Here is a 16747-nt window from a genome sequence, read left to right as displayed (position 1 = left end):
TAGTTGTAACTGACAGATTTAGGGACTTATGACTTCTAAAGGCTTCTGTTTCCCAGAGAGAGAGGGGTGCTCTGTTCTGATTGATTTGCACCCATATGCATATTGTCAAGGATCTTTTTTATTTCTACCTTGTTTTTAAGGAAAAACAATCTTTCCTTGGGTAATAGTTCTGACTTGTCATTTTAAAATCAGGACAGGCATTACTGAAATATCCGTTTTGAATGTTGTCCACACTGTTCTCTTTTTTGAAGATGCTAACCATATGGAAATCAGGAATAAAGGATGTAGTGTTACGCTTGAATATTTTGACAAAGTTCCCTTACCCACATTCTTTTCATGTAGATTTCTGTATAACAGAAATAAGGGTTCTATTGTAGGTTTTGCCCGCTCCCTGTATTTGCTAATCCTTTTAAGGAGTTTGATCCCTCCCCAACCACGTACATTATGAGAAGCATTCAGTATAAATATCCAAAAGGAAACTTTATTCTTATTTCCAAATATTACATGCACTTTCAAAAATTAAAATTCTTAAACTTTTTTCAATAGCTTCTGGTCAGTTAGGAGGCAGCAAAGGATACCAGAGACAAATATTTTGAAAAAGCATTTACAAAAATACATTGCACAAAGTCCTATCTCATTTTTTTTAAAAATAAGTTAGTGTTATGCAAAACAAACGAACCAACCCTGCCCTCCCCTATCTGGATTTATACAGGATAATTTGGAATCAAAAACTGTTAACAGGTTTTACTAAGCTTTTCTCAATAGCCACTGGTTCTAGTTTAAGCTAAATGCAGCTGAACAAGTGGTATTCAAGAATAAAACTTACTTTTATAAATATCTCAGGACTCTTGTGCAACATATAAAAAAATAAAAAAAAATATCAGCATGTCTTTTTTCTGAAATCAGAATTTACCTTCCAAAAACCCAGGAAAGTACCATTTTCATAGGGGGGGGGGGGGGAAAAAAAAAAAGCTTTTTCTGAGCCAGATCCTGACAACATTTCAAAATTAAATTTTAAAAAAGGAAGCTGAATTGCCAGGGATTCTGAACAATGACTTTAAGGTTAATTCCCCATAGAATCTAATAATTGCTCCAGGTGCCATCTTGAATTTGATAGCCCATTTTTATCATGTGCATATGCATGCTTTAAAAAAAAAAAAAGTAAATAGATCCTTTTTTTGGAGAACCGATTCAAAACAGTGCCTTTTGTGGTTTCCCATATATTCGGCCTTGTGAAGCTTCCCCTGAATTTTCAGAGATTAGCAGCAATCCCAAAGAGAACTCTGAGAAGAGTAAACTGCACAAAACCCAACGTGCGAATAAGCTCCAGGCCTGAATTTTACTGGCAAACTGCTTTCTTTTGACCTTTAGTATTCCTACTTTAATCATCTACGCCTGACTCCAATCTCTACATTTCCTTTTCATTATCTCCCATCACATGGTAGCCAACTACTATTCTGGATCTGTCTAATTCAATTCCATCCCAACCATTCTCCATGTAACAAAGTCCTTAATCCACTTGTCTCCCTCGGTGCTAACACATGGGAGATATTTTGCCTTCGGCACACGAGGCAACTTACCAATTTACACTCCATCCCTGTTTCTTACTAGAACCCATCAAATTAGACTCAAGCCCTTTCTATGTTAAAACAATCACTACTGATATTCATTTGAATGTTAAAATAAAGGATGGTTTTTTTTGTTTACTAATATATATTTAAGGGAAAGCATTCTAAACCTGGAAGATGGATATAAAAGCAAACTTCAGTTGAAATCAGAAACTTCAACCTAAGAATTAAATGTTGCACGGAAATGACCAGAAGTGATGAAGTAGCTTCAAGGATGAGCTGCTAAGCAGTTTCGTCAAGCAAAACTCTGAGAAGTGGTAACAGACCTTAGTTTCAAGGCTTGTGCTGGAATTGCAAACAAACCTTCATCTGTTTGGGAACTGCATAAACAACAGAACATGCTAAATTTCACCAACAGTCCTTGTTATCTTAATCACATCCAGGTGCAGAGGAGAGTCCCAATATTTTAAAAAAATAAAAATAAAAATAAAAATACCAGATTCCTAACGGCCAAAAGGAAAAATTTAAAAGGTTTATCTTCTGACTTATTAAAAGAGGGGTTAGTGATTTGCTAATTGGGCTTAGGAATGAGAGCAGTTGGCATGCGGGGTTTTTTTTTCCCCCTTCGGAAAGAACACATTAAAAACATAAAGCTGTCTGGCAGTTATAAGCTGAGCATCTTGAGCAAATAACCATTAGGTTTGGGATACAATTTTGTTGGCAATCTTCTACGTTTAGCCAGGAAAGAGTAACACAACCTGTCGGACATTACACATCTTCATCTTTTTAAAGATTCCAGTGTTCAAAATTTCCCTTTATAAACTTAAAAACAGAAATGATGTATAACCAGTGTAGGAAAATAAGCGTAGTGTTCATTCAGCAGTTTGCCCGTGCACTCTGAAGCGATAGAGGCACGTATATTCTGCATGACCCCAATTGGAAAATATTCTTAGTTCCACTATTTGGAATGCTTTTTCAGTTGTCTCCTAAAAGAAGGAAAAAAATAAAATGGTATTAGAATCCATTACAGGGAGTCCTGATTTACGACCACAATCGACCCCAAAATTTCTGTTGCTAAATGAGACAATTGTTAAGTGAGTTTTGCCCCATTTGACGATCGTTCTTGCCATGGTTAAGTGAATCATTGCAGTTGCTAAGAGACTCTTGACTCTTGGAAGGTCACAAAAGGAGAATCACATGACTCTGGGACACCGTCATAAATATGAGCCAGTTGCCAAGAGTCCGAATTTTGATCATGTGACCAACGGGGATGCTGCAGTGGTCGTTAGTGTGAAAAAGGGTCGTGAGTCATTTTTTTTCCAGTGCTGTTGTAACTTCGAACGGTCACTAAATGAATTTTTTAAGTCAAGGATGAACATGTACTATTTTCATGCTAGGCGTTTTTTATGCAAAGCATAAAAAAAAAAAAAAAAATTATTCTTCTGAAATGTTGACCTACCGAGACCGGAAACATCTGTAATGGTTCTCCATCCTGATCGTACGTATACTGGCCCAGAAGTATTCCCTCTTCTTGATATTCATTTTCAAGACCCTGTCAACACAAATGGTTTGTATAGCTCTGAATTCTTGATAAAGAAGATAAAGCAGATCAATTTTAATTTTCAGACTCGCTGGCCTCCAAAAAAGATGATTATTTATTTACTTTTATTTATTAAATAGTCTCTCCCGCCCATCTCACTAATACAGCCCTTAAACCTTTCATATTCTTTTGCATCCCTGATCTCAGGTGAACACTCACTTCCACCTCTCTAGAGTTCAAACTAGCTACTTTATTGTTCTTTGAAACTCAACATTAAGAAAAGAGGGCATCCGGCCCTCTTAATTCCTGGCAAACAGATGGGGAAGAAATGGAGGTAGTGACAGATTTTATTTTCCTGGGCTCCAAGATCACCGCAGATGGGGACTGCAGCCAAGAAATTAAAAGAGGCTTGCTCCTGGGGAGGAAAGCTATGGCAAATCTACACAACATACTAAAAAGCAGAGACATCACCCTGCCAACAAAAGTGCGTATAGTCAAGGCGATGGTTTTCCCAGTTGCAATGGATGGCTGTGAAAGTTGGACCATAAGGAAGGCTGAGCGCCAAAGAATGGAGGCCTTTGAACTCTGGTGCTAGAGAAGACTCCTGCGAGTCTCCTGGACTGCAAGGAGATCAAACCGGTCGGTCCTAGAGGAGATCAACCCTGACTGTCTAGTCTTTCCCCAGTGAAGGCTGCCAGTCTGAGAAGATTCCTATGAAATAGGCATAGAACAATAAAGTAGTAGTTGTTGTTGTTGTTAGTTGTGAAGTCGTGTCCGACCCATAGTGACCCCATGGACGACGTTCCTCCAGGCCTCCCTGTCCTCTACCATCCTCTGGAGTCCATTTAAGGTCAGGCCGACTGCTTCAGTGAGTCCATCCAGCCACCTCCTTCTCTGCCGTCCCCTTCTTCTTTTGCCCTCAATCTTTCCCAGCATTATTAGGCTCTTCTCCAGGGAGTCCTTCCTTCTCATTAGGTGGCCAAAGTATTTGAGTTTCATCTTCAGGATCTGGCCTTCTAAAGAGTAAGGCTCAAAGGCATTTGAAGTGCCTTTGAAAAAGCTACATTCGGAGTATAAGACGCACCCAAATTTTCAGCCTCTTTCAAGGGGGAAAAGGGTGTGTCTTATGCTCCAAAAAATAAGGTAACTAAAGACTGACCTAGCATGGGAAAGTTTTTATTTTTTAATTATGTACAGGTATTAGAAATCCTTTAATCTTTACTAGGAACCCTGAAGCAACTTTAGTTGAACCCTAAGACAATGCCCCTTTCATTTTGCAGACGGCATGCCACTTACGTAGACTAAGAAATCCTTCGGGGCGCTGGTAATATTGCCTGTGGGTGAAAGCGATCTTGGGATGTGTTCCAGGCAGAAAGATGTTGGATAAATCATCATCGAAAGCCTGATCACCAGGTAACCCTGTGATCCTTTGAAAGCCCAGCAGTTTCCAGGGTACATGTCAGGCTGTGGAGAAGAACCAGAAGTTGCAAATAAATAAACAAACAAACAAACATAACACTGGAAACAATTGAGAACACCAGTTTGGGGTAGTGGTTTAGGTTTAAGAGGCAGTGAGTCTGAGGACTACTTGTATACATAGTCCTCGTCTTACGACCACAATTGAGCCTGTTGCTAAGCGAGACATTTGTTAATTTTTGCCCAACCTTACGGCCTTTCTTTCCACAGTTGTTGAAGTGAATCACTGCAAATTGTTAAGGGAATCAGGCTTCCCCATTTTCTTTACTTGTCAGAAAGTTGCAAAAGGGGAACATCCCCACCCCCCGGAAACTTGCAACCATCTTATGAGTCAGTTGCCAAGCGTCTGAATATTGATCATGTGACCGTGGGGACACTGCAACGGTCATAAGGGATGACGGTCATAAGTTGCAACTGTCGTAACTGAAAAGTGATCGTAAGCTTTTTTCAGTACCGTTGTAACTTGAAATGGTTGTAAATCGAAGAGTGTCTGTAAAAAGGGCTCTACAAACCCTCCCTATCCTAGTTACCTGGATCACTACGCGGGGCGATTGGGAGAAATACCACAAGGGAATTCCAAAGAGGCTCAGCAGCGCCGTTTTGGTTTCGTAGGTCTCTGAACAGCGAGTGCTCAAAATGCTGCCACCTCGAAGAAACACAAGAGAGAGGGGAAATCTTTTAGCTTCGTTCATCGCAGCAGCTTTAAAAAACAAGACTCTTGATTGGACAGAATATTATCAATTATGGAATAAGTGGTATGATTGGCTAAAGACTAGGGAAGGTAAAAGGGGAATAAATGATGTGATAAATGTGTAAAATATTGTAAATGAATCAAACTAGAAATAAAGGGACGATAAAGATAAAGACAATAAAGAGTGAGAAAAATGGGGACTGTAGAAAGTAGAAAGTAAGAGGAATGAAATTGATATGTAAAAAGACACACACATTTATTAAAGTCGTTTAATAAAGGGTGACATGATTAAAAGCTAGAATAAGTGATAGAAATAAGAGAAGGGGTAATTTTAGTGTATACATTTTTATATAGCAAAATGAAAGCAACAACAAGAGAAAATGTGGAATGACTGAACAATGATAGGCTGTAACATCATATAAATGTGTATTATTATTAAAAATACATAAGCTGATAGCATGTAATAATTATGATTAGTTTTATTAGTTTTATTTGTATTAGAATGTATGACATGCAGGTGCCACACTGTTTACGCATTGATTTGAGATATTTACAAAAAAAAAATAAAAAACAAAAAAACCTTAAGTTATTAAAAAAAGAACCGAAATAAATCTTCCTAACTCTTGATCCCTTACCTCCGGATTCCAAAGCAAAATCCACGATGCCCGTTTTGTCTTGGGAGTAGAGCCTCAGGGCGTTGTTGACAATGACCTGTGCTTGCTGCGAAGGGAGAGAGATGGACAGAGATTCCTGGTCAGCATTTCAATAAATCACCGATGACCAGAGAATTCCTTTTGCTACAGGAAACATCATCTGTACCATTTTAACCTGCTTTTAAAGGGGGAACGTAGAGAGAACCCAGCAAATCTGAACCTCCCAAAGGTGCTTTTTCAAGAGGTGACTGGACTTTCTGATTCAAAAAAAGCACCTTTGGGACAACCATGACCTGCATGACTGAGAATCTCTACAGACATTTAGAAATATGAACACACTCTCTCGCTAGCTCAGAAGATCTCAAAAGAGCATCCTTACACACCACTCTAAATCTCAGCCTCTGCTCTGCAGCATCTAAGAGAGATCTGGAGACAGTGCAATGGTGCTTAAGATCTAGATGGCTTTTCATTAGCTGGGATAATGGCTGCTTCGTCTCATCCCTAAACAAGACGAATTCCTTGTGTGTCCAATCACGCTTGGCCAATAAAGAATTCTATTCTATTCTATTCTATTCTATTCTATTCTATTCTATTCTATTCTATTCTATTCTATTCTATTCTATTCTATTCTATTCTATTCTATTCTATTCTATTCTATTCCCCAAAAAATGCAATGTGAGTTACTTCTGAATAGGGACATATCTGCCTTGTTGCAATATCTTAACACTAGCTGATTGTTGCCAATTATATGTCAATTATATGATGGAAAACACTTGCATCAGTTGTTATTTTTTTAAAAAATGAAATGTATAATTGTGTGGCTCTCCGATTTCTCTAAATTAAGCCAAAATAAAAGAAATGGCATTCCGTATTCTAGTGGGCCTGCCAAAAAGAATTCAGCTACTTTCCATCCTTGTCCTGTACAAACCCCTCATTTCTGGGATTTGTCAGCTTATATTTATTATTATTATTATTTAAATAATCTTTATTCAACTTTTTTAGTTTTAAAATCACATTTCCATCTTTACAGCATTCAGTTATCGGTATTAACTCTAATTACGTATTTTCCATTTACCGCCTTTTGTATTATACATTTATGTAATTCCTGTATTTATACATCTAAATACATAAAACCTTTAACTATGTTATACAATTGTTCACCTTTAATATACATTTTATAACTTCTATATGTGTCAGCTTATATTTAGTTATATTTCAAGTTCTATTGATCTTTTGCCTCACAGGAGTGAAACCCGAGATGCTAAATCAGGGCTGGTCAAATTCGCGGCCTGGATGCGTCACATGCTGGCTACGACCACGCCCGGTTTAAGCGAAGGTGAAACATGTTGCGATATGACACGTGACACTGTCGTGATGATGCAAATTTGACACCCCTTGTGCTAAATCAACAGCATGGAATACCTTTCCACTGTGGCTTACCGCTTCCGTGATGCCTACAATCCCAGCTTCGTTGACGGCATTTGTCACTATCTCTGTGGTCACCTTGGAATTTGCGATCGACTTCTGGAGAGTGATGTTCCTGAGAATTTGCATCTCCAGATCTCGCAACAAAACCTGTAGGTCCGTTTTGGTCACAAATCTGGAAGTTAGCCACTGAAGCATGGATTCTGGAAAATCTCCTTTCAGATCGCCTGAAAACATAACCCTGATTGATTCTTTAATCTGGGCATCAACCTAGAAGTAAAAAAAAAACAAAACAAAACAAAACATGACAACTTAATGACAGATTTCAAAATAAAGGCGCAATTAGCTGATGCATCTTTATTTTGGCTATGTGCCAGCTAACCGATGGAACGCGAACATTCCAGTGGTTAATTAAAAGTGGGTAATGTTGAAACAAGTCGAGCAATCAATTCTTCCTTCTCAGGTCAGTGGTTTTCAAAACTTAACCCATCCAGAACATGCTGTCAGAACAAGGCGTGCTAATTCAGGCTTGCTCAGGCGTTCCCTCCTGAGCGCACCTTTTGGTGAAGGGCGTCTATCGTGTTGCAGCAGCTTTTCACATCCTGTAAACTCAGCAACTCTGTCTTTAGACGCGCCAGTTCAACTTCTAGGTGCTTCATCTTGGACAGAAGGCTCTGGCTGTGCTCATCCATGTCACTGAGAAGCAGAAAAAAGAGCGACAGGTGTCAAACTCTGCCGGTTAAAGTGGCGACAGGAGGATCTATGTTTTTACACTGGAGTAAAACAAAGGGAGCATTGTTACCTTAAATAGCAAATGGAGGGTGCATATGTTATAAAATTGGGAAATCTGTCTATGTCATGTCTGCATCTGTCTGTCTATATATCATCTGTCTGTACCTGTTCTTCTATCGTCTATCTATCTAGTTTGTCTATCTCTTCTATCATCTATTTTCTGTCTATCTCTTTATCTATCTATCATCTCTCTCGCTCTTCTGTCTAACAGAATAACTGAGTTAGAAGGGACCTTGGAGGTCTTCTAGTCCAACCCCGTTCAAGCAGGAGACCCTCTACCATTTTAGACAAATGGTTGTCCAATCTCTTGTTAAAAACCTCCACTGTTGAAGCACCCACTGTATTTGTATCTGTACTATGTACCTCTGTCCGTCCATCCATCCCAACATACTATTGATTACCCCTATAAAAATCCTCCCCCAGTCTTTATTTTTTTAAAAAAGAAGAAATACTATCAACTTTATAGAAAGTTTTGTAATATTTAATGGTACCCAATTCAATATACAGGTTGTAGTCGTACCTCATTGTTTTTGCTTTGGTTAATTCGAATTCTTTCTGGAGACCCTGGAAAATAACATAATATTAGTTTTCTGAATAAATCGCTCCACCGTACTTGGAATGTTTGAAGAGAGACCCCAGAAACTTTCTGCATTGCAGAAAGAGGCTGATGGGGAATCAGCAAATAATCATCTATTTGAGAAGACAAGGCTTAGCGTTCCTGCCTGGAGCACAGATGGAACTGCAATTTGATGCTTTTGGGATAGTAACAAGGGATACAGGGTGATCAAATTCTTAGAATTATTAAAGGAAAAAAAAATGTTTACTGTTACCTCTGATTTTTCCGAGAGTTTTGCCAGAAGACTTTCTAAAGTTGCAAGGCGCCATTCATGCTCTTGATGCAAAGTCAAAAAATGCTTGAAAGACAAAACAGAATGATATTTTTGTTTAAAAAGTACTCTTATAATGAAAATATAGCGCTTTTATCACGAAAAAACTGAGGATTCTTTGCGTATTTAAATGCTGCACAGATAGTTAAGCATACAAACAAAAATAGGCTATCTTTAAACTTTTTTCACCTTGAACCTCTATAAATAGAAAGGCAACGATCCCTTTAGGTCAAAGGAACATCACTTCAAAAATTCACCTGTGAAAAGTACTTTTTGTTCTTTATTAGGATCTATGTTGAATCTGGCAACTTTATACATTTGTATATTTCATCTGGTTGAATAATTAAGTTAACTGAGTGCAAACAATTTACTAAACTACTGCTTTACAGTGCAAAAACGAATGAGTTTCTCAGCTCGTGCAAATTCTAATTTTGCCCTCAAAAACGTCTTCCTCCAGCGGGCACGCTATTTCATAAGTTTATAATATTTTCATTAAAATTGGCACAGAGAATTATTCCACATGAGTCTACCTCTGAGTGCGCCGTTCCATCCGATTTGGCCTTCGTAAGATGCTGGCTCACAATGTTTTTGACGAGCACCAACATTTCACTTCGGTCGTTCATTTGGGTGACTTGTTCCTGAAAGCTTTGGACCAGAAGTAGCATTTTATTGTATTCTTCATCCTGGTGACGCCACCTCTCAGATAACTGGGCCATTTGTTTCTCCAGCTCACTTACACGATCTGCATCAAAGAACTTCATAGTCACCTAGATTGGTGGGTTGTTTTTTTTAAATAATAAAAAAAGGCTTATTTATTTTCATTGCCTCTGGCCATAAATAAACTCACGTTAATAAAATCATTTCACCAGAAACTAAAGTGTCCCTTGAATGAAGTATTCAAATGAAACCAAAACAGATTAAAAGCAGCGACAAATCCCAATTAACTTTAGACAAAGTTTGCTGGTATAAAATCAGACTCCTCCACCACCTAAAAAACAGGCAACGATAGTTTTCTTGAAGATAATTCCAGATTCTGGAAATCCAAACGAAGATGGAAATCCAAAATAAGTGGAAAAATAAGACCCAAAGCTTTTCTAGCCAAAATCTATGGCCCAATTCTGGCCTCTTAGGTTTATTTGGGTATTTACCGTATTTTTCGGAGTATAAGACACACTTTTCCCCCCTCCTAAAAGAGGCTGAAAATTTGGGTGCATCTTATACTCTGGATGTAACCCTGCGTGGTGCCCATAATGGCTCCCTGGAATAGCTACTGCCTTCTCTTACCCCTTCCGCGCTTCACCTGCTTTAGTCACTGGAGCTCCCTCCAAGGATCAGCTGTGCTTTTGAATGCTGTTTTTCAGCCCCAAGCGATCTTCCATGCTTTGCCTGCTTTTCTAATTGCTGCTCCCTCCGACGATCAGCTGTGCTTTAGAAGCTGTTTTTCAGCCCCATGGTTACCAGCCCCAACCTCAAAACCAGTGAACGAACTAATGTGCTGAAGCTGAGCACGCTAAGGACTAGCCAGATGAGTACCTGGAAGGCAGATTCCCCCCGCCCCTCTATTTTCCTCCCCCAAAACTAAGGTGCGTCTTATACTCCGAAAAATACGGTATTTATCTAAACAGTGTTTATATCGCCCCATCCCTCAACATTGAGCGGTTAACAACAGAACCTTAAAATAGCCATCCAGAAATAGAAACTCAATTTCCTTGAACCAAAGTAAAATATCCTTGCCCATGTTTGAAGTTATGATGGGCTCAAAAAAAACCCCTCTGTAGTTTCCCTAAACCTCTTAAGACGTTACATCTCTTTGAGAACCAAAATTGGACGTCAGGGTTGGCCTAACTTACCTCTGGAAACTGACCAATGGGGCCTGAATGAGGTTCAGGTGCAACTCTCTTTACAGAGTCTTCCCACCTGGACATTCTGAGTAAGCTTGTCCAGTTCAAAGCTGGTAACAATGAAAGGAAATCTTCGGAACCCCAGCACCATAAACCTGAAGCAAAAAAATGCGGTTAAGAGGAAACATTCATGAATGTTTGAGTAAACTCAGTCTAAAAGGTAAAGGTTCCCCTCACACATATGTGCTAGTCATTTCCCGACTCTAGAGGGCGGTGCTCATCTCCGTTTCAAAGCCGAAGAGCCAGCGCTGTCCGCAGATGTCTCCGTGGTCATGTGGCCGGCATGACTCAATGCCAAAGGCGCACGGAACTCTGTTACCCTCCCACTAAAGGCGGTCCCTATTTTTCTACTTGTGTTTTTTACGGGCTTTCGAACTGCTAGGTTAGCAGAAGCTGGGACAAGACACGGGAGCTCACCCCGTTACGCGGCGCTAGGGATTTGAACCGCTGAGCTGCCGACTTTTTGATCGACAAGCTCAGCGTCTTAGCCACCGCGCCACCGCGTCCCTTCAAAACTCAGTCTAAGACTACCTATATTGCAAGAGTTGTGGGGGGGCAGATGGAACACAGCCCTAGACCTAGATTATCGTCACAGGTAAGATATTAAAGAGTCTTTTTCTCAATACCTGTTTACTCACCAAGCAGTAAAAGCAGAGGGAGAAAGAACAGCAGCAATCTGAACATCTTTGGAAGACATCTGGAAAACAAAAGGCAAGGACTGCAGTGTAAAATTGTCCACCCCGACCATTAATCGCCTTACATTTTACGTACAGTGGCTTAATAAATAACAGTCAAGTCAGTGGTCCTTCCCAAAAATTCCCAGGACTGCTCACTGGAGCTCCTCCAGAAATGAATGGTGAAGCCCACCCCTGAAACCCCACTGAAGCAGGTTCTCATCACGATTAGCTGTACAATTAGAACAGGGGTGAAATGCTCCCGGTTCAGACCGGATCGCCCGATCTGGTAGCGATGGCAGTGGGTGGTTCGGAGAACCGGTAGCAAAAATCCCTGCCCTCATTGTCCAGGTGAGCCACGCAATCATCAGAGGCTTTTATTTTATTTTTAAAAGCATTTTTTCTACAACCTCTTTGGCCGATAAAATGCTTTTAAAAGTAAAAAAAAAAAGCTTCTGATGATCGCGCGGCTCAGCTGGGATCATCAGAGGCTTTTAAAAGCATGTTTTCTGCAACCTGTTGGCTGGAGAGGTGGTTAAAAAAAATGCTTTGAAAAGTCTCTGACGATCCCAGCTGAGTTGCCTGATCGTCAGAGGCTTTTAAAAGCATTTTTTTTACAACCTCTTCGACGGAAGAGATTGTAGGAAAAATGCTTTTAAAAGTTAAAAAAAAAAAAAGTTGGCCACACCCACCCAGTCACATTACCCCCCCCCCCACCAAGCCACACCCACAGAACCGGTAGTAACAAATTTTACATTTCACCCCTGGATTAGAAGCACCTTGCATAGCCTGCAATGAACTGTTTTTAAAAAATCCAGCGCCTGAGACCCCCGTGCTGTACGAAATGCATACAGACCTTGTAAGGAGAAAAACATTCAGCAGAGAAATTAGGGTCGCGAGCTGATACCATCCAGTGCCGAGCCACCAGAATGCCCCTGTGGCCGCTTTCCCTAAATTGGAGGAGAAATCCAAGATGAGTGAGAAATGTCAAGGGTCATTCAGCGCAGTTGTTTTCAATTTTTTTTGGGGGATCCTCGGGGAAACTTTTCTTGGTCAACCCCAACGCTGCCCAGGAGGAGCCATTAGGCGCCGCAACAAAAGCTGGGCACCCATGCATCCATAAACGGCTATGAAGATGGAAAAATAGCGAGCCAGGTGTGAAGCCATTGCCATGGAAACGCTGCTTTGATGTTCTTGAGGTTCTAAAATTGGACTCAGGTATGCAAGTCGTAGGCTTTGCATTGTGATGTCATCACTGTTTCATCATTCCTTTGCCGGATGATTTTAGTCATTTCTTTCCTGCCTTTATTATTTTTACCAATAAGTCCAAGGTGGTAAATACATATAATATATATATTTCCATTTATTTTCCCTACAATAACCACTCTGGGAGGCAAATTAGGCTGAGTGTGTGTGATTGGCCCAAGGTCACCCAGCTGCCTTTTATGCCTAAGGCGGGACTAGAACTCCCAGTCTCCTGGTGATTGGCCCAGTCACCCAGCCGGCTTTCATGGCTAAGGTGGGACTAGAACTCCCAGTCTCCTGGTGATTGGCCCAGTCACCCAGCCGGCTTTCATGGCTAAGGCGGGACTAGAACTCACAGTCTCCTGGTGATTGGCTCAGTCACCCAGCTGGCTTTCATAGCTAAGGTGGGACTAGAACTCCCAGTCTCCTGGTGATTGGCCCAGTCACCCAGCCGGCTTTCATGGCTAAGGCGGGACTAGAACTCACAGTCTCCTGGTGATTGGCTCAGTCACCCAGCTGGCTTTCATAGCTAAGGTGGGACTAGAATTCACAGTCTCCTGGTGATTGGCCCAGTCACCCAGCCAGTTTTATGGCTAAGGTGGGACTAGAACTCACAGTCTTCTGGTGATTGGCCCAGTCACCCAGCCGGCTTTCATGGCTAAGGTGGGACTAGAACTCACAGTCTCCTGGTGATTGGCCCAGTCACCCAGCCGGCTTTCATGGCTAAGGCAGGACTAGAAGTCACCATTTACTCGTGATTGGCCCAAGGTCACTCAGCTGGTTTTCATAGCTGAGGTGGAACTAGAATTCCCGGTTTCTAGTTCCACCTTAGCTATGAAAACCAGCTGAGGTTTCTAGTCTGACGACTTAACCACTAGATCAAACTGGCTAAGCATAAAACCGAGACGTGTTAAGGGCACACAGATATCAGCTGGCTCCACTAGGTCTCACTGCCATCCAGGTTCAACCAGGAGTTTCTTTGACCAACCAGAATGACCAACACATTCTGCAGGCTAATGGTCTATGATGGTGGGTGGCCCACTATGATGGTGGGTGGCCCACTAGGATTGACCCAAGCTTCCCCGAGATACACTTTGAAAACAACTGGCTCGGGAGGAGAAAGAAAGAAAGAAAGAGGAGCGTTAAAGAAAGGTTATTAGACGACAGAAGTTTCCAGAGGGAAGGAACATTTTTTTGTAAGTGACGATATACGTGCAACTGTAAGAAAAAACAAACAAACACCAATTCATAGCACGTTGATGCTGATTTTCTGCATTAGTGGCTCAGGAACACTCCTGACACAGATATATGAAGCCATGCAGCGCGGAATCTGGTTTTAAACATGAATTTAGTCATTTTAAAATGAATAGTTCAGGTTGTTGCATTCGCAAGTAGAGCCCGTCGGACGGAAGGTCATGCTGGAAGGAGAAGTCCGATCGCCTAAGCTTTTGCAGAATTAATACAGCCACTCTCCAAATCGTTGGCAGCGAGCATCTGCTCTCCATTTGGGAATACGGGAAGCGCACACAGATTTGTTATAAGACACGATCCGTTGTTAATTAGGACAATCTTTGTTTTTCAGTTATCAAGCAAGCAAGGACAGAAAAGCCGCTTAAAACAAGATGCATTTCCTACACACTGACACACGTGGAGGGAAAAATGAGAAAACTGCAGCGGTCTCCATATAGTTTTTCTATTGCGGGTAAGTCCTTGACTTCCGACTGTTGCTAAGCAAGGTGGTGATGAAGTGAGTCGCGCCTGGTTCCTCCACCCCCCCACCCCCACTCCAGGGTTAAGCATATCACTGCAGTTGTTAAAGGAATCATGAAAATGATGGATCGATGAAACCGTTTGCCCACCTCAAGGTTTTCTGGTTTTCTCTGGAGGTTTTCAAGAAAAAGATTGGACGATCCTTTGATCAGGATGGTATAATGTCTCCTGCCTCGAGCAGGGGGTTGGACTAGAAGACCTCTTGAGGTCCTTTGCAGCCCTAGGATGCTGTATTCGGTCTTCTTCCAATGCCATCGTTCTAATGAGTCTGCGATTCTCTTCTGGGAATTAAGCGCAACCCAGAAAGATCCAGAGAGAAAGAGGTAGAACATGACACCAGGGATAGAGCCCCTTCCAACAAGAATTTAGAATAACAGAGTTGGAAGGGGCCTTGGAGGTCTTCTAGTCCAACCCCCTGCTTAGGCAGGAAACCCTACACCACTTGAGACAAATGATTATCCAACCTCTTCTTAAAAACTTCCAGTGTTGGGGCATTCACAACTTCTGGAGGCAAGTTGTTCCACTGATGAATTCTTCTCACCATCAGGAAGTTTCTCCTTAGTTCTAAGTTGCTTCTCTCCTTGATGAGTTTCCACCCATTGCTTCTTGTCCTGCCCTCAGGGGCTTTGGAGAATAGCTTGACTCCCTCTTCTTTGTGGCAGCCCCTGAGATCACCAAGTAGCTCTCTTCAAAAGGTGTTCTATTCAAATCCCTTCTGCCCACCTGAAGGGCATCTTTCTCTGTCTCTCCCTCCACCTTGTCCCAACCAACCAGGTGTGTCCTGACAGCACCCAATGGAGGCGGCTGGCTGTCCGCATAGGAAATGCACTGTTTGAAGCTGTGCCAAAGCCGGTGAGCTTAAGTTAATCAGTAGTTCACATCTCCTGCAAAACGCCAGAATCCAAAGGTAGGCTATATTTTCATGCAAAAAGCTTGCGTGCGCATCCACCCACACACGCACACAGGAGTAACCTGGGGTCACAACAGCCAGCCAAAGGAGAGACAAAATCTTCCGGGTCACAAGCCATCCTGCTGTTCTCATTCTTTGCAACATATGGAGTAAGAAGTAACCTGGTACGACACAGATGGGTGTGAAGGTAGGCAACAGAAAAGGATTTCAGTCAAAGCCATCCCTCTACGCTTCTGCACTGCATTTAAAAAAAACCCAAAAACCCTAACATCTGGGCAGAGGAAAATGAGAGCTAACATTATTAACAGCCAATTTGACAGGATCACTCTCTCTCGTTTGAATGAAGTTCTGCCTTCTATCTCTTAAAAAAATTCAAGACGGGTTTTGAGAGACAACAAAAAAGTTCTTGCCACAAATTCTAAATTCTTATCAATGGTGAGAAGCCCTGTCACCCCATTACCCATCTCGTTAGAAGTCAATATTTACATGTAAAGGTAAAAGTTCCCCTCGCACATATGTGCTAGTCGTTCCCGACTCTAGGGGGCGGTGCTCATCTCCGTTTCAAAGCTGAAGAGCCAGCGCTGTCCGAAGACGTCTCCGTGGTCATGTGGCCGGCATGACTCAATGCCAAAGGCGCACGGAACGCTGTTCCCTTCCCACCAAAGGTGGTCCCTATTTTTCTACTTGCATTTTTTTTTTACATGCTTTCGAACTGTTAGGTTGGCAGTAGCTGGGACAAGGAATGGGAGCTCACCCCGTTACGCGGCGCCAGGGATTCGAACCTCTGAACTGCCGACCTTTTGATTGACAAGCTCAGCGTCTTAGCCACTGAGGATGCAATAATAACCACTTTTTTAAAAAATGTACCAAGATGGGTGGCAGCACCCATCAATTTTGCTTGATTTAACAACAATAAAAAAAGAAAAGAAAAGAAAAATAACCAATATTGGACTTTGATTTCCATCTAGGAAAACCCAGGGATAGACTATCACCAGCAGATCCCAAGTATATTTTTATCTGATAGGAGATAATATTTGTAGCTCAAAGTGTTGAATTGAGGGGGGTCCTTGGTGCTCTCTGAGTTAATGGTTTTCTTGCAGGCGTTTCATTAGGTAACTTCATCAATGCACTGATGCTGTTGCTTAGTTCGGTAATGAAATGTCTGCAAGAAAACTATCAAGCTCAGAGAGTACCAAGGACCTCACATGTCACTGT

At 41.5% G+C, this 16747-nt stretch overlaps 1 protein-coding gene across 5 annotated transcripts in view; it reads right to left on the bottom strand.

Moving 5' to 3' along the window:
• Nucleotides 1–461: 461 nt before the first annotated feature.
• The window catches only part of SUN1 (Sad1 and UNC84 domain containing 1), a 32963-nt gene continuing 16677 nt past the window's right edge, over nt 462–16747 (bottom strand). For all 5 annotated transcript variants that reach the window (XM_070955260.1, XM_070955261.1, XM_070955264.1 and 2 more), the window contains 14 exons: nt 15595–15693; nt 12464–12557; nt 11572–11630; nt 10883–11028; nt 9563–9799; nt 8976–9059; nt 8666–8709; nt 7911–8049; nt 7369–7623; nt 5911–5995; nt 5115–5230; nt 4405–4572; nt 3028–3120; nt 462–2554 (listed from right to left, as the gene is read on the bottom strand). In XM_070955260.1, the coding sequence (XP_070811361.1) occupies nt 2441–2554; nt 3028–3120; nt 4405–4572; nt 5115–5230; nt 5911–5995; nt 7369–7623; nt 7911–8049; nt 8666–8709; nt 8976–9059; nt 9563–9799; nt 10883–11028; nt 11572–11630; nt 12464–12557; nt 15595–15693 (1733 nt within the window). In that variant the 3' untranslated portion in view covers nt 462–2440. The remainder of the gene's footprint in view (nt 2555–3027; nt 3121–4404; nt 4573–5114; nt 5231–5910; nt 5996–7368; nt 7624–7910; nt 8050–8665; nt 8710–8975; nt 9060–9562; nt 9800–10882; nt 11029–11571; nt 11631–12463; nt 12558–15594; nt 15694–16747) is intronic.

Source organism: Pituophis catenifer, unplaced genomic scaffold (assembly GCF_029215685.1).
Source record: "Pituophis catenifer annectens isolate HBS135680 unplaced genomic scaffold, rPitCat1.0.hap2 SCAF_16, whole genome shotgun sequence".
In the NCBI taxonomy this organism is placed as follows: Eukaryota; Metazoa; Chordata; class Lepidosauria; order Squamata; family Colubridae; genus Pituophis; species Pituophis catenifer.
The sequence above is the reverse complement of the archived record's forward strand: the minus strand, read 5'-3'. Positions and strand labels throughout refer to the sequence as shown.